Below are 22,938 nucleotides of genomic sequence, written 5' to 3' on the forward strand. Positions count from 1 at the left end.
GCTATGGAGACAGCTCCAAGGGAGGACAAAGAGGTGGGTCTAGGATTTCCTGGTCTCCTGTAGGCCATGGTGAGTAGCATTTGTGGGAAGTGACAGAAAAACTGTCTGTCTTCCACCTCTGTCCCCAACTAGGAATTTCCACTGCTGGGTGGAGTCCTGGATGACCAGGCCGGACCTACAGCCGGGCTATGAGGGGTGGCAGGCCATTGACCCCACACCACAGGAGAAGAGCGAAGGTGGGCAGGGACATCATGATTCCTGAGGCGGGGAGGGAGCTGGCATGGAGAAGCTACGCCATGGTGGGACCGAGATGCGAGCCAAGGCCAGTAATAACGTGGCAGCCCCCTATTTGTGTGTTCACAGTGTACTTCTTTAGGGATGGTGCGAACAATTAAGAAAAAGCAACATCTTCACCCTCTCCCAAAATAGGACCGTCATTCACCCACTGTTTCCAGCAATTCCAAATGTGATTTTGTATGTGTCAGACAGACAGATGGCACTAAGTCAAGGTCTGAGAAAGCACATGGATGTTCTCTCAGAATATTTTTTAAATACACAGAATCCAAGGCACAGGAATACACAGATCATCAAAGTTATAGAAGGCTCTAGGGGAAAAATAATTCTTTATGGCACAGTTACGCTTGTTCCTTTGTGGAGCAAGTTCTACTGCCAGGGCCTGTGTATATGACAGCTCCTGCTGTCTGGGACCACCACAGTGATGAGAAATGTCTCTGGTTCTTGCTGGTGACAGTTCTAAGTGCTCCCGTGCTTTGTCACTTTGTCATCACAGGACAAGCTGCCAGAGCGCAGTGACTTAAAGATGTCATCTTTATACATCTAAAGCCACTGGACCTTAGGTTCTGTTGGAAGCTGGGCCAGACTGTGGAGTTGGTGATGAGCATCGGTGTTAGGCGGCCTCTTTGGAGCTTTGTCTGTATCCCACTGTGGCATTTCTGTGACTTCAGTTTTCATTTGCTGTGACCGTGTCCCGTGAACATCTCCACCCATCGCTGGCCCCCAATGCTGTAGGTGTGGACAGTGTCAGGCAGTTTCACCTCCATAAACCCAGATCTCCCATTCAGCACTGGCTGAGCCCAAGCTGTGGCAGGCTTTGATTTCCACTCAACATGCCCAGCTGTTGGGAGTGGGACCTGGCCTCCCGGTGCTCTTAAGATGCCTTGGGGTACATTTCTGTTTGATTTATCAAAGATGGTGGAGCCTTAGACAGAGACCTTTACCTCTCTGGTTCATGAACCATCATTAGGTGGATGCAAATGACCCCACAGTAAAACGCAGCTCAGAGAAGTGACTGACTCGGCCAGAGTCACACAGCAACAGGAGGCTGAGCTCAGACTCGATTGCCAGTATCCCATTCTTGAGTCTGTGTCCCGAATCCTCATCCCAGGTGCCTTCTGGGAATGACTTCTGTGGTTCAGAGTTATCTGGTCCCGGGAGCTTCAGCATGTGGTCCAATCGATCATGGAGGGGTCTGGTGTCACCCTCTGACCGTCCTTCCCTCTAACCCCTAACAGGGACATACTGCTGTGGCCCAGTCTCCGTGCGGGCCATCAAGGAGGGTGACCTGAGCACCAAGTATGATGCGCCCTTCGTGTTCGCCGAGGTCAATGCTGACGTGGTGGATTGGATCCGGCAGGAAGACGGGTCTTTGCACAAGTCCATCAACAGTTCCCTGGTCGTGGGGCAGAAGATCAGCACTAAGAGCGTGGGCCGTGATGATCGGGAAGACATCACCCACACTTACAAGTACCCCGAGGGTAGGTGCCTGCACCCTCCGAGCCTTTAACCTAGCCTTGCAGATAACCACCCAGTTTTACCAGCCCATCAGGCTTGTGTATATGTCGGTGTTACATTTGGCAATCTATGTACATCAGTGGCCCATGGACTACGTTCTAGTTTAAGAAACTCCTTAAGAGGAGGTACAGACTTTGGGGTGTAGTGGTAAAGAGTGATTTGTTTAGAAAACTCATTCAACAAAAAGATTCTGTCTGAGCTGGACACTGGGGTACATGCCTGTAATCCCAACTACTTGAAAAAGATAAGACAGGAGAATCATGAGTTCAAGACTAACACAGTGAGGACCTTTATCTTAAAAAATTTTTTTTAATCTGGAGAGAGAAAGGGTGAAAGATAGGCTAAGGTGTATGTGTGTGTCCGTGTGGATTATGTGCGCAGGAGCCTGCAGCTAGAGAACGGAGGTGATGCCAGTATCTTCCTCCATTGCTCTCCATTCTTAAAAAGACTTATTTTTTTTTAATTCATGTGCACATGCCTGCATGTGTGTGCTCTTGAATGTGTGTGTGTGCACCCAAGGAGTCCAGAAGAGCCTGCTGGAGGCCCTGGAGCTGGAGTTTGGCTTGACCGATGTGGGCGCTGGGAACTGAACTAAGGTCCCTGGAAAAACAGGAAGTTCTCTTAACCCCTGAGCATCTCTCCAGCCTCACCTTCTTCTTTGAGTCAGAGTCTCGCACTGAACCCAGAGCTCACCAGTCGTCTAAACTGGCTGGCTAGTGGACCACGGAGAGCCTCTTATGTGTAGCCCCCAGCTCTGGGGCTACAGACGTGCACTCCCATGCCTGGCTTTTGCATGGGTGCCAGGGATCTCAAGTCCTCACACTTGCATAGTAGGCGCTGACTCAGCCATGGCCCCATCCGTCCTTGTCACCCTGGTTTGTAAGTCTCTCTTTTTCATTGATTTGATTCTTAGTAAAACCGGAGAGCATAGCTGCCATATAGAGAGACGTGTACGTCAGGAGGAAAACTGACAGTGTCCATGTTGTGTGTTATGATATTAATGGGGAGGGGCAGGGGCAGGGTCCTCAGCTATAGTATATCTAAGCTAGAAAAGCTTGCAGTCCATAGAGGCCTCGGAAGAGCATTCCTGGAAACCGGATAACAGATCAGTCCCACCCAGAAGGCAGCATCTTCCTCCTGCCCTTGGCAAATCAGTCAGGGGAAGGCTTTGAGAGACCAACTGGGCACACCCACCAGCCCACTCGATATGAAGTTCCCCAAGTCACAGTGTGTGCCGGCCCTCGTGACACTTACAGAGGCATCCTAGAGACTGACGGCAATCCTTGCCTTGGCCTGGCCCCTGACTCCAAGGCTGCCTGGGAGTTAGCACTGTCCGGACATGCTCTAGCTGGAAGTGATAAGACAGGAGAAAACATGCTTTCTCTGGCCGATGAACTGATAGGAAAACAGACTGAGGCAGAAGGGAGTACTTGCTGCCCTAACAAGGAACCATGGTTTGGTTCCCAGCACCCACCAGCACCCACATGGTGGCTCACGACCACTGGTAACTCCCAACCTCACAGAATCTGACTCCCTCTTCGGGCCTCCGTGGGCACCAGGCGGACGGCGCACAGAAAGAAACGGCTGTTTCCGCTGGAGGCGTCGACAGTAGCATGCCGAGGGAGGGGCAGTCAGCTGGAGTAGACCCCGTACAAACAAATCATTGCGCCCCTGCTTCAGGTGCGCCAGCTGCTGCCGAGGCTCCGAGTGTGGCCCGAGGAGAAATAGAATGTAACCCTGACTCTGGAGCTTCCAGGGTGAGGGGTAAACACACCAACAGAAAAGCGAGGCAGGCGTGGTAGGAAAAGCTGTCTCGGGAGAGGGGTCGTTTCAGGCTGGATCCCGAGGGTCTTCAGGGGTTCAGCTGTGGAGAGTAGCACAGTGGAGAAGGGGTTCCCTCAGGCTGCTCTGAGTCAGCAGGACTCTGAAAGCCAGCCTGCCCCGTCCCAACACTCCCCCGCCGACCCTTGTTGCAGGTCCGATCAGGGTTCTCTTCTCTGTTGTCCAGGGTCGCCCGAGGAGAGGGAAGCCTTCACCAGGGCCAACCACCTGAACAAACTGGCGGAGAAGGAGGAGACGGGGGTGGCCATGCGGATCCGCGTCGGGGAGAGCATGAGCATGGGCAATGACTTTGACGTGTTTGCTCACATCGGGAATGACACCTCCGAGAGCCGCGAGTGCCGCCTCCTGCTGTGCGCCCGGACTGTCAGCTACAACGGGGTGATGGGGCCTGAGTGTGGCACGGAGGACCTCAACCTGACCCTGGACCCCTTCTCTGGTAAGGCTCTGCCTTCCCCGGGGCATCCAGTGCTTCACATGTGCACCTCACCTCCCAAACCCTCGCCTGGCACCGCCAGGGTCAAGCCCTGTTCTAAGCACTTTCTTAGTATCATGATGTGTGTGTATGTACGTGTGTGTGTGTGTGTGTGTGTGTGTGTGTGTGTGTGTTTCACTCCTGTTCCAGGGTTGTAAGGCAAGCCCTTTACTGACTGAGGGGGGCTCCCCAGCCTCCCAGCAGGCTTAGTTCTTGTAGCTAAAAGAGAAGTGGGAGCTGGTATAATGGAGCACACCTGTGAGCCCAGTTCTCTGGAATGGGGCACACTTAGTTCTCTGGGTGTTGAGAGTTTGAAGCCAGCCTAGGCTACACAGTGATACCCTGTCTCAAAAGGAAAAAAGGTGTGTTTGTTGCGGGGTAGGGTGTAGCTTCCATCACTGCACCCATTTTCTCGATGAGGAGACAGAGGCCAGAGTAGTCAAGTCCCTCCCCCAGAGTTGTGTAGTTGTGTAAGAGGACTAGGCTTTGAGCCCGTCTTGTTTCATGGCATCTTCCCATGACCCCTGCTGGCTTACCCAGCCCCTGCAGTCTTCTGTCACGGCTAATCCCCTTCCTCTGTGTTCCCCTAAAATTGTTCTGGCCCCAGAGGTCACACACTGAGCTAGCACAGTGCCAGGACAGTCCAGCTCCTTAACCCTTCCCTGCCATGCCCTTTGGGGAAGACAAAGGGACTGGGACCCGGTGCTAGTACTACTCCTCCCTGCCACTGGGTGAAGAACCGCCTTGCCACCTCTGAGTTCCTCTCCACTGGGCTCATAGGGGTCAGTACTGAGAGCCTACGTGACCTGCCTAGAGAGGGGGAAGGCCCAGGCTGTTCCCCTGCCCTCCTCCTGTCTGCTCAGAGTTTCTCCTCTCCCCCAGGCCATCCATCCAGCTCTGGCACAGCCCAGCTTTCCTAGGCAGGCAGGCCAGTGTTCAGGCCAGCTCTTGACTCTTCTCTCCTGAGCCTGGCAAATCCCCTTAGCCCCGGGTCTCAGCACTAACACTACTCATAATGCAAGATGCATTATGAAGCAAGTGGGACCCACATGGCTTTAGCCTCTGCCACCTTCACAGTGCACAGTGCACAGACTGGCAAGGCGGCCATGCCCATCACATGAAGCAGCAGCATACTCCCCTGATGGACAGCCTTGGGGACTCAGAGCAGATGTGGAGGCACTGTGGTCAGGACCTTGTGCCATGCTTCTGTTTCAGTGTGAGATCCGGGGAGACTGAGAGGCCGGCCTTTCCTTACCACTGTGGTGGCAACTCAGTGTCAACTCAGGGCATCTCCACCACCTTGATGGATGGCATGGGAAGGATCCAAATGACACCTCCATGTCTAGATCCCAAGAGTAAGAGGCAGGGGCTCGTCACCATGGGTACATGGGGTAGCCTGGGTACCCATATTCTAATTGCCACCACCTGCTGCTGTTGCCCTGGACAACACAGTTGTAGTTTCCCGCACAGGCCACAGACCCCCATTTGTACAAAGGCCAGTCCCTCTTTTAAGGCCCTCCAGCTGATACTACTCACTTGAGCCTTTCATGAGCTACCCGGAGGGAGGCAGACCGGCATGAGATGAACCTAAATGCCAGGTGCCTTACTCCCAGCCATGGAGTCATCTCTTCCTCAAAGCACCTGCAGTGTGATGCAGGAGCTCCAGCCAGTTCCACAGTTCACCTGAGGATGCCCTGCCTGCCAGGAACCCATGAGGGTCAGCACAGGGATCAGGGAAGACAGGGCAGGAGCCCTGTGTGCTGGGCTCTGGCTAGAAGGCACAGCTAGACCAACATGACCTACTGGGGCTTCCAAAGCCAAGGTCAGCTTGAGACTGACTCTTTTCCTCCTTGGCAGCATTGCTGCTGCTTAGTGCTCTTTGATGATACGATCTGGGGACTTCCATGTGCTAATGGACAGGAAGCCAGGCCAGGACAGCTGAATGGAGTCAGATGCTCCCCCTTCCTCCATCCTGCTCTCCTCCCTCAGTAGGTCAGGAAAGCAGTCAGTGTGGTTCAGTCACCATCCCCAGGGAATCTTCTAGAACAGGGCATAATGTCCAAGGGAGGACCGAAGCTGACTACATTCAGTTTCTCCTCCCAGCCAGCATGTGGCCCAAGGCCAAGGCCTGGTTACTGATCTGTGAACAGCGGCTCTCCAGGACCTGGCCTGGGTTGGCCTGGCCTGGCCTGGCCTTCTGGCAAAGCCATGTCTTCTTAGTGTCCAGTGTTTCCTCTTTCTGTTTTGCCCTCAGGGTGGGGCCGGTCTTTCCAGCCTTTGGTCCTGGTGGGCACAGGACTTCGCTTCTGGGTCACATCATCAGGCTGGAGCAGGCCCCTTTTCATGGGATGCAGCTGGAAAGCCACCTATGGTCTATCTTTTCTAAACCCTGTGCCACACACTGCTTGAGCCAACATTGGGCAGGCCACTGCCCCCTCAGCTTTGTCAGTCCTCCTGCAGACCTGAGCAGCAGTGATGGGGGCAGAGCAGTGCTGATTTGCCTTAGGCTCCACAGACCGTTACAGTCTGCTCATTATCGATTAGCTCTGGCCACTGTGTCATGAACGATCTACCAGGGTGGAGCAAGCAGGACTTCGTTGGTTTGGATTTCTATTTATTGTGGTGTTAGTTTGCTACAAATAATGATGAACATCTTCCCTTAGCAAAAAATGGTGGTGGTGATGATGGTGGTGGTGAAGACAACGATAAGGTTAAAAATATAAAGCGAGTGATAGAAAAATAGCATGTAAAATATAAGGGTCATACTGCTGTGTGACAGTCATTCCAGTAGGGATATGTAAATGCCGGCCTAAAAGGGGAGGGGACGGCCCTGCTGTCAGAATGCTAGCTGCTCCCTAGACCTCGATGATGCAAGGTTGGCTGGATGCCAGAGAGTTCAGGGAAAATCCCTGCAGAACTTTGTTTCCCAGGGAACCCAGGAGGAAAAGGGACTTGCCCAGGGTCTCAGTGAATGAGGAGACAGGACAGGTTGTGCAAGCCAGTAGACCCCAGCTCCTGGCTCCTTTCTCCAAACCCTCCTGCTTCCCACAGACTCCTGCTGCCCTCTGGCCTCCATTTTCTTGCCAAAAAGAGAGAGAGAGAGAGAGAGAGAGAGATTAAGCCCACCCTCAGCCCCTCAGAGCTCTGCCCTGCATATGCTGCATGACCCCAGGAAGAGAGGGAACAGAGAGGGTAGTCATGCTGCTAGGCTCACACAGCCGGTTGGTGAGCAATTCCTGGCAGAGGCATGTCTTCATCTGTAAAAATAGGTCAAGGCTGTGGGCCCAGTGGCGAGTGAGTTCTCCCTCAGAGGGCAGGTGGTGCTGGCAATATGATTCAGGCGCCTGGGTGGCATGTTCAGCTGTGTGGTGATACATGGTAATACTATTTTCCTTGCCGAGGCCTCGGCTTCCTTGCCTGTAAGCTGGGTGGTGATCAAAGCACAGCCACGCTTGGGTTGTCAAGAAGGCAAAATGGGAGGCATTGGGAGAGGCATGGTGTCCGGCAGTCAGCTGCCGTCTTCCTCCTGCAGCACCCGGTACCTCCCTGCCCCATTCAGGAAACCCTCCCCAGCCTCCTAACTGCCCAGACTGCCCAGGCACTAGTAGTAAGTCTTAGAAGGAACAGAGGCAAATACAGCTGGGAATACATCCCAGGGAGGGTGCTTGCTTGGTGTACATGAGGCTCTGGGGTCTGTCTAGGGATGGTGGTGTGTGTCTGTTACCCCAGCAGTTGGTTGGATCCAGCCCTCCCAACTCACACACCACACGTCACACTGCCCTCCCTCTCCCTCCTCACAGAGAACAGCATCCCTCTTCGCATCCTCTACGAGAAGTACAGTGAGAGCCTGACGGAGTCAAACCTCATCAAGGTGCGGGGTCTCCTCATTGAGCCAGCTGCCAACAGCTACGTGTTGGCCGAGAGAGACCTCTACCTGGAGAACCCTGAAATCAAAATCCGGGTAAGGAGCAGATGGGGCCCCAGGACAGCCCTCTCATGCATGCACCTGCTTTCCTGCAGCCTGGAACCTTTCTGGGTCCTCATGGAAGGAGGGTACCACAAGCTAAGAGAATGAAGGCCTTGAAGCCTCCAAGAAGGGCACCTAGAGCCTGAGGTGGGAGGCGTGGTGGTTGGGATCTGGAACCCAGGTATCCTTAAAAGGCCAGTGTGCCCTCCTTGGTAGTATGGTAGTACTGCTCGGAGCCAAAGAAGGGTGACAAGCATGGTAGCCCAGGCTTGTGCCTGGGAGGCTCTGAAGATGCTCATTCACCCTTCTGACCCCCAGTTCATTCCTCTGTGGGACAGGCTCAGTGCTGGGACCTGGAGATGCTGTGAGAATCTAAGGTTGTCCATAGGAAGCAACTAGGACCATGTCCTGCACGGTTGGAGGCTTGGTAAAAGCCTACTGTGCCTTCGTCACCATCCTCCTCCCAACCCTCTCCTGAGGTGCCCCTGAGCTCCAGACACAGTTGCTCTAGAGTACCTCATTGTCATGGGCCAGAGTCTGCCAAATGCTTGCACACCTAAGCTTATCCGTCCTGAAGAACTGTCAGCGTTCTCTTATCAGCAAACCAGGGCTCAGAGAGGGTTTGCTGTCCCCAGTCACACAGTAGAGGATGGCAGAGTCAGCTTAGCTCCAGTCCTGTCTGCCAGCTTTGGACCCCTGGACACAGGAGGCCTTTCATGTCAGCTAGAGCCTCAGTGAGGCTCTATGAAAGAGACGTGGGAACACCCAGCATCTGCGTTTTGCAGATAGGAAACCCAGTCACCAAGATGTGTCCTAGCGGCTGGCAGAGCTGGGAGCGACTTCTTTCAGCAAACACTGGGAGAGGTTCCGTGGGCATCCAGCCTGGCTCCCTCGCCCTAACCTTCATCTGCACCCCTTCCAGGTCCTGGGGGAGCCCAAGCAGAACCGCAAACTGGTGGCTGAGGTGTCCCTGAGGAACCCACTCTCTGAGCCCCTGTTTGACTGCGTCTTCACCGTGGAGGGGGCTGGCCTGACCAAGGAGCAGAAGTCTGTGGAGATGTGAGTGCTGGGCACACAGGTCTCGGGGAGGAGGAAGCTGGAGCCAGGAGGCAAGGCCCTTGAACCCAGCCCACCCTGTGGTCCACTCCACTCCTCCTGTGCTTATTGGCATCCCACCCACCATGAACCCCCCCCCCACCCCCGCAAGCCAGGGTGCCTTCAGGTGCCTTTTCAACTCACACGATGCTCACTGCAGGTCATTCCCACACCAGCACACACCCGACCCGGGACACACAGTCATTCCGTGCTGCCTCCACACAGCCCTCGCAGAACTCGGATGTCCACACAGGCATGGGCGTGTCCTCGTCCATTCACATCTACACAGGCCCATATAGCGACACATGCTGGTTTTTCTTTCCACTGCCGTGCAATTCACACGATCGGAACAGATCAAGTGCATGCGCGCTCCCACACGATGTGTTGTCTCTTTCCCGAGCTGAGCGTGTCCATGTTACTCCCAGCCTACTGCCAGCGCACAGGAGCACACCTACTCACCACATATGCTCACACCTATACATACTTGTACACACGAGAACATGTTATGCATACTGTCTCACATACACCCAAACTTGTGTACATTTTCAAATGCACCCACATGTACACACACACACACACACACACACACACACACTCACTCTACTTTAGGAGACCCAGTCCTGCAGAGGCCATGAGCTGGGCCCATTATTAACACCGGCCTTAGCTTCCATCACCGAGGCCCTGGCCTAAGTCCTGGTGCGTCTATACTAGGAAACAGGCCTGTTTCCTCACCCTCTTTCTTTCTGCAGCTCAGACCCTGTGCCAGCAGGAGATCTGGCCAAGGTGCGGGTCGACCTGTTCCCGACTGACTTCGGCCTCCACAAGCTGGTGGTGAACTTCCAGTGTGACAAGCTGAAGTCCGTGAAGGGTTACCGGAACGTCATCATCGGGCCTGCCTAAGGGACCCCTTCGCCCGGCCCCACCTCACCTGCTGCCAACCCTCAACTCAACCTGGTCTTTATCCTGAGATAATGAGCAACTTCACCCCTCCGGGCTGACATGGCTGCCTGGAGGCTCTTTGGAAGGAATGTACTTCTGGCCCATCGTGTTCCTCTGGATCTACTTCCCCGTCTGTCCCCTTAGCTGTGAGGAATGTTCTGTGCCAACACAGTGGGAACCCTGGCCTTGGAAGACCAGAGCTAGGGGAAGAGGAGAGCCATTGCCAGCATTGTTCGAACAGTCCCTAGAGCTTCAGAGAAAGCACAGGGATGGCGAGCCCACTGGCTCAGTGAAGGAACCTGCTGCCCCGGCCATCCGTCTCCCAGCCACCTCCTCCCTGGAAGGGAGCTACTGTGTCGTAAGCACCTTAAGTCCTCACTGGGCTGCCAGCCTGTTCGGTGTCCATGAGAAGCTTCAGGGTGGAAACTGAGGCTTCCCATGCTGTGCTATGCCAGTGGGCAGGCCATCACTCGCAGGGCCCGTGGGTGAGCCCAGAAACAGGGCTTGTGCCATCTGGCTTGGAATCTAGCAATCCATCTGTGACAGCAGCCCTGACCGGAGAGTGTCAGAGAGGCCACGTGGGGGCCAGTCTGGAAGGACACAGTTTGGGTGAGGAGGTAAAGAAAGGGCAGGGAGGCTGGGGAGCTGGAGGCCAAGGTTTAAGCCCCAAAGGGGGCCACGCTCTGTTCTCCTCTTCTGAGCTTGATCCTCCTTTACCAGAGCAGTGATTTGCAAGCCCACCTCCAGGGTCTCTTGACCCTGTGCTTCAAAAGCCTGCCACCCAGGCCCAGGGTACCTCGGGGGAGGAGACAGTAGCACTAGGCCTGTGCCCAGGCTGTCCTGCATCTCACCTATGCCCAGGTTCCTCAGATGCAGTTCCAGGACTGCCCACAAGCCGCCTGCACAGCGCCTAGACTTGATTTCACAGAAGGAGCCTTAACTGTCCGTGCTGGTCACTACCCACCAGGGCCACGCCTCCACAGGCCCTTCTTCCCCAGCCTGCACCCCCAGGCACAACACCTGTCTCCAGAAAAGCATGGGGGACTATGGGTCTTCATCCTGAGTTGGCCAACTACTACCTCTCCGTGGCTGGGCCTGCAAGCTGGAAGACTGCAGCGGTGGAAGGGGGAGGAGTGTCTCCGGGTGATGAGGTCAGAGGCTCTGGGATCCCCTAAAATCCCAGAGGAGAGCCTGGGGAGAATCACACCGATGCCTTTAACACGTCCCGCTTGACACAGAGTATTTCGCTGCGAGCCGTGCACCTGCCCCGTTCCTACACAGCTTCTGCTGGTCTGTGCGAGCTTCAGGTCCCCAGCAGGCAGCAGGCACGCTTTCGAAGCCTATGGGAGCACTAAAATAAAGGTCTATTTTTCACATTCAAACATGGTCTGCCCTATCCTTTGGGAGCTGCTGAGGGTGGTGGGTGGCACTCACAGCTGTGCCCATTCCCGGCTTCCTTACCCAAGCCTTAACCCGGCCCCACACTTTCCTGGCTCTCCAGGCTCCACACACAAACCCCCGTCCTTAGCAGAGCCAGGAACTTCCTGGGTCCCCCAGTATCCTTACCTCTCACGTACCTCTTAGTCTCTGCCGTTCCCTGTGCCTAAAATACCCTTCCTTGTCTTTCCTCGTCTACTTGGCTTACCACCAAAGTCTTACCTTTGGTTGTGTTTTGGGATAACAAGCCACAGTGTGGTGGTGCCTAACTATAATCCTAGCTGCAGGGATATAATTCCAGTTCACTGGCCAAACAGCTCAGCCTGCTTGGTGAGCTCCAGGCCAATTAGAGACCCTGTCTCAAAAAAAGTGAGATGGACAATGCCTGAGAAATGACACCTGAAGGTTGGCATTTGATATATATACACACACACACTAAACCCAATATACACGGGAGTATTATTATTTTATTATTAATTTTTATTATTATGAAAATACCTCATTTATTATTACTTTTAGTGACTTCTTACTATTCCTATTAGTTGCTTCAAGAAACTGCAGAGGCAGGCTGATCTGGCTAATCTTCCTTCACGTTGCCTGCTGGCGGATCCTTACCAGGGACCAGCTGGCAAAGGACTCTGGGAAACTCCCCTGGAAAACAGGTGGTCAGGCAAGGGAGAAGATGACCTGGATGGGAACTGCTGCCATTGAGTCTTCCATCAGCCCCACCTGGAGAACTCTTACTTGGTTTCCAAAACCAGGCTCCATGGAGGTTCCCTCTCGGAGGCTTCCGTGGCTGTTGCCAGATGCTCTGGCCTCTGTGTGTCTTAGGTAGGTAGATGTTTATGCATCTACCTCTGAATAGCCATTACTGTATCTGCCTGTATTCTGGGGGCTCAGGGCTGGGGTGGACTCACAGCAAGAGGCTTCTGGGGAAACTCACGGCTGCCAGCTCTGGCTCGCTGCCTGGCTGCTCACTCCCAGCGTGGAGGGACCAAGCTGCCCCAGCCAGCTCCGTTGTTCATAGCTCAACTCACTCGCACCTTTTCCCTTGCTTACTCCACACCCCCAAATAAATAATTCTGCTCAGTGTTTGTTCCATGAGACCAAAAAGTACAACCACAGTTTTGGGGCAATGGCTCAGCTGGAAGAGCATCTGCCACACAAGTGTGAGGACCTGAGTTTGAATCCTCACACACACATAGAAGCTGAGCACACAGCACCCAAGTTCACAGACCCAGCACTGGAAGACGAAGCTGAGCAGGTTAAGACAAGTAGATCTCGGGGCCAGCCAGTCTGGCTGAATCAGTGATTTCTGGGTTCAACGAGAGACCCTGTCTCAAAAAATAAGCTGGAGAGCCATTGAGGAAGACACCTGATGTTGACCTCTGACCTCTATGTGCATGTTCACATACATGTGTGCCATATGCACATGTGAGCACACACACACACACACACACACACACACACACACACACACACACACTCACAGAGACACACAGAGTAGTCCATTGCCTATTTAGAATACAAAAGTTAAAAAAAAAAGAATACAAAAGTTTAGGTAAAAGTCTAGAGAAATAGAGCTGTTTGCACAAGACAGACACATGTTGGTTCCTCTTGTGGGTCTTCAATGGCAAGGCAGGACGTCTCAAACATGTTTATGTGGCATGTTCCCATACCTTCCTCTGGGATTTTATAAACCCTGGAGGCTGTGTGTTTCACCTATTTGTAAAAGAAAGGTTAAGCAATTTGCCCCAAGTCACACAGCTGGCAGCTTGCAAAACTGAGCCTTGGTTTGTACGGGCAGCTACGCCCAGCACAGAGCACGGGGTGGAGAAAGCCCTGTTCCTCCCAGCATTCTCCCTGCTTACCAGGGGCTGGGATTTCTGGGATGGAGGCCTTCGTACATGCCTGGCAGCCCTTATGGAATAGGGGGTCAGGCTCATCTTCCCACTCCACAGGCCTCTTTCCTTTCCAGCTGCTCTTGTTTGCCTAGGATGTCTGCCAGCTCACCCCTCAGCCTCCAGCCAAGCCTCCAATGACAGAACGCTGATGGAGTCCAAGAGGGAGGTCGGGGGTGGGACCAGGCCAGTGCCTCCTCCAAGCAAGGTTACCTTGGTTCCCTGGGGGCTGGTGCAACCGGGAACCCGGTCAAAAAAGCCAGCAGCTAGAGGACACATGGCTGGGACAGAGAAAACATTTGTTCAGAAAGCCAGCAAACCAAAGAAGATGGAGGTGTCCCCACACAGGACCACTGTGCCTGGACTGCAGGCCTGAACAGACAGAGGGCGGATGGACCAGGGGGTGGGGGTGGGGGTGCAGGTGGGGTCAGCGTTTCTGCCCTTATCTTCAGGCCACTCTGGGTTCGTCAGGTCTAAAGCAAAGTTACTGATTAGAGAAATATGTGACTTGCGTCTTTGTGGTTCCTTTCCTGGCAAAAGTTTATTCTACAGTTAACTATTAGGCTCCAAAAGGTATGTTTTCTCTGGGGAACAAAGAAAGGAAAAGGCCTCTTTAGAAGGGAAGAGAAGACAAGTTGTGCAAGTCGCTGTTGTGAACAGCCAGGCCAGGGTGTTCTTTAGCACCGCTCTGCTTCCTCCTGAGCACAGGCCTGAGCAGGTTCACAGGGACCAGGAGCCCCATGCAGCCTGCGGGCTCTGTCAAGAAGGAAAAGGGACAGCCCGTTGAGATAAGAAGCTGTGCCCGCAGGACGGCAGGTCTAGCCTCGGCAAGCAGGGCCAGAGTCTCAGTGAGTGTTGAGAATAGTTGCAGACACAGAACACTGCTCTGCCGGGTAAGCAGTCTTAGGAGTCTGCAGCCACCAGCGAGAGCCACGGGTCAGACTCACCCGAGCCGCCAAAAGCAGAGAGGAGCTGGGATTCGGCTGTCCCACCGCTCTCGGGAAAATGGCCTAAAGAGAGGAGGGTAGAGGATATGGGGAGAGCAGGGAAGGCGCAGGCTTCTTTCCAGGACCCTGGCGATTGGAAGCCCTGAGCTTCCCACACATTGTTTCCCCATCAGCCTCAGGGGCTGAGAAAGTCAAGCTCGGGAGAGCAGACTGATAAGTATGGGCGCTGCTCTATGACCCAGAAATCCCACTGTAGGTATTTAGCCAAGAGCAATGAGAGCATGGGTGAACACAGAAAGTAGTTCAAGGCCATCCACAGTGCCATTGTTCATAGTAGAGAAAGAGAAAGCAACCCAACTGTCCATTAACTGAACAGACAAATTATATACATATATATATCGTGGAATATTAGTTGGCAACGAAAAGGAACGAGGTAAGGGTGAAAATATGCCAAGTGAAGGAAAACAGAATCAAAAGCTATCAGAAAGTATGATACCACTTCTAGAGAGGACATAGATAGGTGGCTGCCTGGGCCTTAAGCAATGGAGGGATGAGGGCTTGGAACTAAAGGGGATAATAGAAATGCTGCAAACGGCAGTGATAGATGCAGTTGTCTGGACTGGAGGCCGCTGAGCTGTGTACTTTAAATGGGTAACTTGTTCAGCTTGTGAATTCTATCTCAAAAAAGCCGTCTAAATAATTACTATGAGCATGGGGAGGGAGGAGGCTGAGCTCAGAACTGTTCTGCCTGGCCATTCCTAGAGAGGAGGCAGTGCCATTAGCTTGGTAGCGTGTTACATTTTTTATGACAGTTGTCCATGATTGCATGTACTCCTGCCTGCTGGGTAAAGTCAGGGGGCTCCTGGGGCCTGGGCAAACCTCTAATCATTCCCACCACCTCCACTCCAGCCATCTGCAGGCCACGCTTAATCTACATGCTTCAAAAATGGCCAAAGAGCTGTCTCTAGACACTGTCCTCAGCGGATACCCTAGGAAAAGAAGTATTGAGCATCATTGTACATGTCTGAAATCCCAGCACCGAGGCTACAGCAGGAGGAGTGAGTTGGAGGCCAGCCTGTGCTGCATGGTAAGGCCTTTGTCTCTGAAAAAGAAAGTGAAGACAACCAGCATTGTCTTCACAGTGAAGAGAGTCCAGCATTGTCAGTTCTGCATCAACTTCCCTAGAGTGGTTCAGGAGCAGACAGACAGGAAGACAGGGAGGCGGGCAAACAGGGAGACAGACCAAGAGAAAATGCCAGTTAGGTCAGCCGAGCAGTGAATTGCCTTCATTTGCTAAGACTACTCTTCTTATGGAAGGGAAACTGAGGCATGGGTGGGAGCAGGGTTTGCTCACAGCAAAGAATAAGGACAAAAACTGAGCCCACCCTGTTTCCACTCTCCTTGGAAGAGCTGAGCGGCCCCCCATGGCTGGCTGGCAGAGTTCTCCAGATGGGATGGCAGTGGCCCTGGGTGAGGCGGCTCCACCAAGGAATTCCGGCTGGCTGATGTCCGGTCTCTCGGCACTCTCTTGCTGTGTGACTGTGAGGAGGTGACTTGCCCTCTTTGGGCCTCTGTTATAATGGAGCACCTGGGCACTGCCTGTTACCCAACGTTGGGCTGAGATTACAGAGGGGAAGGACCCTACAAACCACAGAGGGCCAAGGACTCCGAGGCCGGCAGGAACTCTGGCTGCAAGAACTGCAGAGGTGGGAGCAGAGTAGGTGGCAGGGGGAGGGTTCATTTATTTAATCAGCTCCCACAGTGGGGATTATAGAAGTGGCTTCTGAGCCCACCCAAGAAGGGGCAGCGGCTTAGAGCAGCTTGGGAGCTATAGCTCAAAGGCATCCAGATGAATCAAAGTCAACATGGACCAGGCGCTATACGAGGCTTTAGGGACACAAGGTCACACGGCAAGACCGTCCTATGGATTGTGTGAGCAAACCCAGGGAGAAACCAGATGAGCCAAGAAACAGGCTGAGAAAAAACAGGGATGTAGTATCAACTCTAAGAGCCAAGTTGAGGCTGGGAAAATGGCTGGATGGGTAAGCGCTTCACTCTGCAGGCATGAGGACCTGGGTTTGAATCCCCAGCACCTGTGTAAGCCCAACATTGGAAGTGGAGGCAGGTGGATCCCAAGAGGCCACTGGCCAGGTGGTCTAAGAGCCACACTTCCTTTAAGTGCCTTGCATACAGGAGGACCCCAGGTCCTGACATCCCCACCTGCAGTAGAGCACACGGAAGAGGAGCCCAAGAGCTTACTGCACGGGCCCAGGGCCACAGCATCCGTCACCCTTCCCAACTTCCCACGCCGCCGCCGCCCGTCACACTGTTTTCTGTGCTTCTGAGAATGATCTATGACAGTCATAATTTTTGTTTTGAATGAGTGAATTTATTCGGTATATAGCAAGCCAGAGAGAGAGAGAGAGACAGACAGAGAGAGAGAGAGAGAGAGAGAGAGAGAGAGAGAGAGATCAAGTGTGTGTTCAAAACATCTAGCAGAGCCAGTTGGTGGTGGCACACACCTTTAATCCCAGCACCGGGGAGGCAGAGACAGGCAGAGCTCTGAGTTCAAATCCAGCCTGGTCCACAGAGTGAGTTCCAAGATGGCCAGCGCAGCCAGGGCTACAGAGAGAAGCTCTGTCCCAGAAAACATAAACAAAACAAACAAAAATGACAACAACCCACAACACTGATGGTTACACCATCCAGCAGAGGCCAACCTAGGGTGGGTTATCAGTTAAGCTGTCTATGACAGGACAAACACAGCAGTGTCTGTAGGGAATGGTTACTTTCTAGCTGTCTTTAAGGACATGTTGTTTTCACTCTCCAGCTACTTCGCTGTTTCCCTTCTCTCCCTGTCACAGTTAGGGAGGCCATGCCATCCCCAGACAAAGGAGTCCTAGAGGACTTTTGCTAGTCGTTTTTTTTTTTTTTGTTTGTTTGTTTGGTTTGTTTTGTTTTTTCTGAGACAGGATTTCTCTGTGTAGCTCTGGCTGTCCTGGAACTCACTCTGTAGACCAGGTTGACCTTGAACTCAGAGATCTGCCTGCCTCTGCCTCCTAAGTGCTGGGATTAAAGGTGTGCACCACCTCAGAGGACATTTTGAGACGCACATATTTGGGTCTGAAGTGGGGGTGGGGAAGGTGAACCTCACCTCCAGAGACAGTTTCCCAGTGAACACAAACAGCACATGACAGTTAATCAATATAACGTGCTTATACACACAGTGTGGACTCAGGCAGGGGCGGGGGAGCTTCTGTGGAGACTGGAGCCTGACGGGGATCAGCCAGGGAGTGTGCTAGCCGGGCTACGGGGTGGGGGTGGGGATAGCCTGTGAGCTGGGTAGGAGGCAGGAAGGAGGGTGGGAGAGTCCATTTTCTAGGAGGCAAAGGTTACCTCAGCTGGGTCGCACATCTGTGGGGAGCTGCGATGTGTTCCAGGCAGGAAGCATACGATAGAAAGTGTTTCTGGGAAACGACCTCAGAAACTTCAGAAGAAAGGAATCCGCAGCTTAGAAGTCTCCAACAATTTGCTGCGGTTTCTTTTGCACAGTCTTAATAAATATTTACTTTTGTGTCCGAATCGATATTCATCATTCTCCTTTTGTATTCCCCTTAAATCTGATCTGTCAAAATAAAAGAGTAAAGCTGCAGTTGCCTTGCCAGAGGAAATAAAATTAAGAAATTAGAAAAAATATGCACTTGTCCGCTTACAATGAGTCCTAACGTAAGTTTGAAACTTTATCGTTAAAATGTATTTATGGGCTGGAGAGAGGGCTTAATAGGGAAAGCGCTTTGCGACCCAAGTGTGAGGACCCAGAATCCACAATCGGGGCAGAAGGGGCTGAGTAGACAGAGGGAGGACTGAGTGTGGCCACACAGGCTTATAACTTCAGCGTGGGGGAGGCTGAGCCAGGAGGATGTTCTGAGCTCCCCAGCCAGCAGTGCAGATCAAACAGCAAGCTCCCAGTTCCGTTATTCCCCTGTCTCAAAAAATAAAGAGAAGTGGCTGAGGAAGGGCCCTAGAAATCACTCTGGCCTCCACTTGAGCACCCCCAACCCTGAGTGCCCCCTGTAGAGGACTCACTGCCTTTTACACAATGTACTTACTGCACAACTAGCTAGACATCTCCCTCAGAGATGCTCCAGCCACTCAGCAGCCCATGGCCAAAGCCCACATCACAGCAAAGGCTCAAGTAGCTCACCTGAGTCTGGTTTGGGATTCGGGGTTTTAGTTTGTTTGTGTTGGCACATGGTCTCCTGTAGCCCAGGCTGGTCTTGAACTCACTACTTAGCCCAAGGATGCCGATGCCCCTGGACTCTTGATCCTCTTACTTCTACCTCCTAAGTGCTAAAGTCATACTTTTTCACCACCACACCCTGCTCTTCTGTGTATGTGTTTTTTTTTTTAATAATTAATTTATTTTTATTTCTTGGTTTTTCAAAACAGGGTTTCTCTGTGTAGCCCTGGCTTTCCTGGAACTCACTCCACAGACCAGACTGGCCTTGAACTCCGAGATCTGCCTGCTTCTGCCTCCCGAGTACTGGGATTAAAGGTGTGGGCCACAACTACCCATCAGTATTAATTTTTTTTTTAATGTGGCTTAACAAGTGGAAAAGAGAGAACATTGTCACAGCACAGCACAGTCAGTGTATCAGTAATTTGTAACACACACACAGTGTCAGTAAAGATGTGGAGCAGGCTGGGGAACGGGAGAGCTGGCACCTCATCCTGGAGACATTAGGCAGAAGCTTAGAGGCACGCTCATCTTTCCGTGAGTGCCAGCAAGCCCTGCTGGACTTGGAGCAGACAGATGGGAGCCCACGTGTCCACCAAAAGCCACAAGCAAGAATTCTCAGGGTATCTTTCTCCCCAGATAGTCCAAAGCTGAAAACACTGTAGGCTTCAGCGCTCACAGCATTGATATGGACTCGGTGGCCAGTCATGCGGGTAATGCCACAGGGAGGAGAAATGACCAACATGGCACTGTGGGCCAGCAGCCTGCATCTCACCTGCCAGTGAGCACAGATGGCACGGTTTCACTCACTGGACGCTCCAGCGCAGGCATAGCCGATCCAAGATGATGGAAGTTGGGATGGTGGTGACCTTTAAGGGCTGGGTAACAGCTCAGAAGGGAACTTGGGACGGAGAGTGTCCGGGAAGCCGGCAGCATTCCGAGTCTGGTGCTGGTTAGCGTGGCTGGGATGTTTGTGAAAACACACTGATAACTGTGCACTGAATATTTGCTTCTCCTCATCCTCCTTCCGCCCCACACCCGGGGAGGGGTTTGAATATAAAATGTCCCCCACAGACTCACATGTTTGAGCACATGGTTCCGGCTGGGGGTGCAGGCGGGGAAGGCTGTGGAACTTTTAGGAGGTGGAGTGTCACTGGAAGTGAGATCTGAGGCCGTAGCCCAGCCCACTGTCAACTCACGGTTTCCTGAGATGCAATGTGACCAGTGTTGGGACCCGTTATCAAGCATCTCTACAGCCAGCCCCCAGGGGACCTGACAAGAGGGAGGTCAGGCATCTGTGAGGCCACCTCCAGAACTAGCGGCATGACCGCCGGTGGACCACCTGCAACCACCTGTTCTGCGCATGCTCTGAGTCACCTTACATGGAGACGTGTCCCACCTCCCTTTCCTTCCCCTTCTCTCCCCCCACTCCTCTCACCTGGCCCAGGGTCAGTCTCCTGGACCCACCCCCTTCCCCTAATAAAACCTCCCCCGTGGAACCTGTCACGTGGTGTGATTTATGAACCGGCCGTGTAGCTCAGCCACACTAACCTAACAACTAGCCTGCACCCTGGTCCTGTAGCCATGCCTTTCCCTCGTTGGTGGACTTTGGAGCTGTAAGCAGAAATAAAGCCTTTGCTCTTAAGTTGCTTTTGTCGTATTTTATCAGAGTAACTGAAAAGTCTTCGTTAAAACAGGCTCTCCTGTGTCTCAGGCTGGCCTCAGACTGCTCTGGGGTACAGGATGACCCCAAACTTCTCATCCTCCTGCCTCCAGCTCCCTAGTATGCACGCAGTGCTGGGGATGCACTCCATGGCGTTGTGCACGTGCAGGCTCTCTGTCAACTAAGCTACGTCCCTACCCTTGCCTTTATGTGTGTGTTTGCATGTTGCACATGAGCATGGGGGAGGGGAGCTAAAGTTGACGTTGGGTGTCTTCCTCCATCAACCTTCACTTAATTTGTTGGGGCGCGGACACCCCTTGGGCCTGGAGCTCACCAATCCCTGCTAGGTTAGCTGGCCAGCTTACTCTGGGACTTCCTTGTCCCTGCCTCCTCACTGCTGGCATTCTAGGCGGTCACCAGGCCCATCTGGCATTTACATGAGGGGCTATGAACTCCAGTCCCTCGCAGCGGCTAGGCAAACACTCTTCCTTCTAAACCATTTCTCCACCCTTTCTTTTGAGATGGTTTCACTCAGTATGTAGCCCAGGACTCAAATTCTCAGTAATTCTCCTGCCTCACCCTCCAACTGCTCGGATTACAGACCTGGGTCCCCACACACTGATGATTTCGGCTGTTTCTATATACACGTCAACCCCAAAGGGGAATGCTGCCCTGCAGTGTCACTGAAGCCTCCCCTCAGGCAGGGAACAGTTGTGATGTCATGACTGGTGCTCCCTGGAGGGCTGAGGGTTGACAGCAGTGGCAGCCAATCTTGTTGCTCTAGAACGCTGTGTCCAGCGAAAGGGTTTTGGGCCAGGACAGAGACCTGGGAGGGACAGCTGCTAAGTGAACCTTGGGGAGCCGCAGAGAAGCCTTCCATGGTGGACACAGCAGAGGAGAGGCAGACAGGAGGCATGCTGGGAGGTTTGGGGCAAAGCCAGGAAGAAGAAACTGTATAGGGGCCATGGTGGGGACTGAGGAGGAGGGAGCCTGGGCTTGAAGCTTTCCATAGTTACAGTGATCCAGCCCTGCAGGGCTGGCTGAAGAGGAGCCCTGGCGGCCCCAGCCCCACCAGGCACCACCAGGCCCCGTGCCCCCTGAAGAATTTTCTTTGCCAACTCCCCCTCCATTCTTCCCCAGGCCTGGCCAGCCCTGCTCATGGCTGACAAGCGGCCCACACCCAAAGCTTGGCAGTGCCAAATCCTAACAGCCCCAGAAATTTGTCTCTTGTCCATCACAGAGAAGTCTCCCCCTGCTTTCTTTTTCCTCTTTCCTTGGCCCACTTCTTTTGTGGGGGGAGGGACCCCTAAGTTTGATGCTGCTGATGTCTGTTACTGAGAACCCTGGTGATGGGCACTGGGGTGGGGAGGAGAGAGGAAATGAAGCCCCGCAAAGCGAATCGCCACCAAATAATGGTCAGCACTGGGTTATTTTTTAAATCAACTTTAAAAAAAAAGACTTTATTTTATTTTATATGTATACACATGTGCTTAAGTGTGTATATGGGCTCCACATGCATACACATGTCTTTGGAGGCCAGAAGAAGATGTCAGACTCCCTAGGACTGAAGCCACAGGTGATTGTGGACCACCTGATAGAGGTGTTGAGAACCGAACTCAGGTCCTCTGTGAGAGCATGAAGTGCTCTCCAGCCATCTTCCCGGCCCAGAGCTAGATTGTAACAATAATCACAATAACAGTAGCCGTGTGCTGGCTTTAAGTGACGTGGGACCCAGGCTGAGTCACTGTGCGGGCATCAGCCATCACGATAACCCAGAGGAGGAATAAATTGTTCTGTTTTCTTTTGTTTTGTCTTGTTTGAGACAGGGTTCCTCTGTAGTAGCCCAGGCTAGCCTTGAACTCAGAGATTCACCTGTCCCTGCCTCCCAAGTGCTGGGATTAAAGGTGTGTGCCACCATGCCTGCTGGAATTGGTTGCTCTTACCAGCCTCTTCAAATACTATTGAAGTCTTACATTGCAGAAAATGCACACACAAACACACACACACACACACACACGAAGTCAGGGGAGAAGGAAGGAGGGCTCTATCTAAAGGGCTTACTGAGCACATGGAAAGACACTTTTGCATCACTGGGAAGTTTTTACTCCCAAACCACAAGGAGATACATCATCACACCCACATGGAGGCTGTGACCCTAAGGCAGATAATGACAGGCAAGGGCAGGATGTGGAAAGCCTGGAACGCTCTCACAGCTCTGCGGTGACTCTCTGCGGTGCAGCTGTTTGGGGAAACAATTCCATATATCACATAAGGCTAAGAAGCACAGAGCAAACATTTGACCCTCTGGATGAAACCAGAACTCGAAGAACACTTCCACACAGAAGTTGGACGTGAACACTCACAGCAGCCAAAGAGCAGACACAGCCCGAACCCACATGAACTGATAAGGGGCCGAATGGGGACCAGCTACACAGTGGAATATTATCCCTCTGTGATAAGAAAGGAAGTAGTGATGTGTGTACAGCATGGATATGGTTTGAAAACATTTTCCTACCTGAAAAAAGATGCTTGTAACAGACCACACACTGTATGTGAAACATCCCCAAACAGACCAATAGACACAAAGTAGTTTAGTCCTAGGTGTCTGGGGTGAGGGCAGAGAGAG

General features: G+C 52.9%; 1 protein-coding gene and 1 long non-coding RNA gene across 2 annotated transcripts in view; both read left to right on the forward strand.

The window, feature by feature from the left end:
• Tgm2 (transglutaminase 2) overlaps window positions 1–11,509 on the forward strand; it is a 28,467-nt gene extending 16,958 nt beyond the window's left edge. The window contains exons 8-13 of the mRNA XM_021663920.2: window positions 133–236; window positions 1,533–1,775; window positions 3,821–4,090; window positions 7,927–8,087; window positions 9,016–9,152; window positions 9,938–11,509. Coding sequence (XP_021519595.1) covers window positions 133–236; window positions 1,533–1,775; window positions 3,821–4,090; window positions 7,927–8,087; window positions 9,016–9,152; window positions 9,938–10,088 — 1,066 coding nt within the window. The 3' untranslated portion in view covers window positions 10,089–11,509. The remainder of the gene's footprint in view (window positions 1–132; window positions 237–1,532; window positions 1,776–3,820; window positions 4,091–7,926; window positions 8,088–9,015; window positions 9,153–9,937) is intronic.
• A 2,411-nt stretch (window positions 11,510–13,920) lies between these two features.
• Window positions 13,921–19,428, forward strand: LOC132653750 (uncharacterized). Its single transcript, XR_009591604.1, has 3 exons — window positions 13,921–14,038; window positions 15,322–15,499; window positions 18,862–19,428. It is a non-coding gene; the product is annotated as an uncharacterized LOC132653750 (long non-coding RNA).
• Window positions 19,429–22,938: the final 3,510 nt, after the last annotated feature.

This window comes from Meriones unguiculatus, chromosome 4 (genome assembly GCF_030254825.1).
Source record: "Meriones unguiculatus strain TT.TT164.6M chromosome 4, Bangor_MerUng_6.1, whole genome shotgun sequence".
NCBI lineage: Eukaryota > Metazoa > Chordata > Mammalia > Rodentia > Muridae > Meriones > Meriones unguiculatus.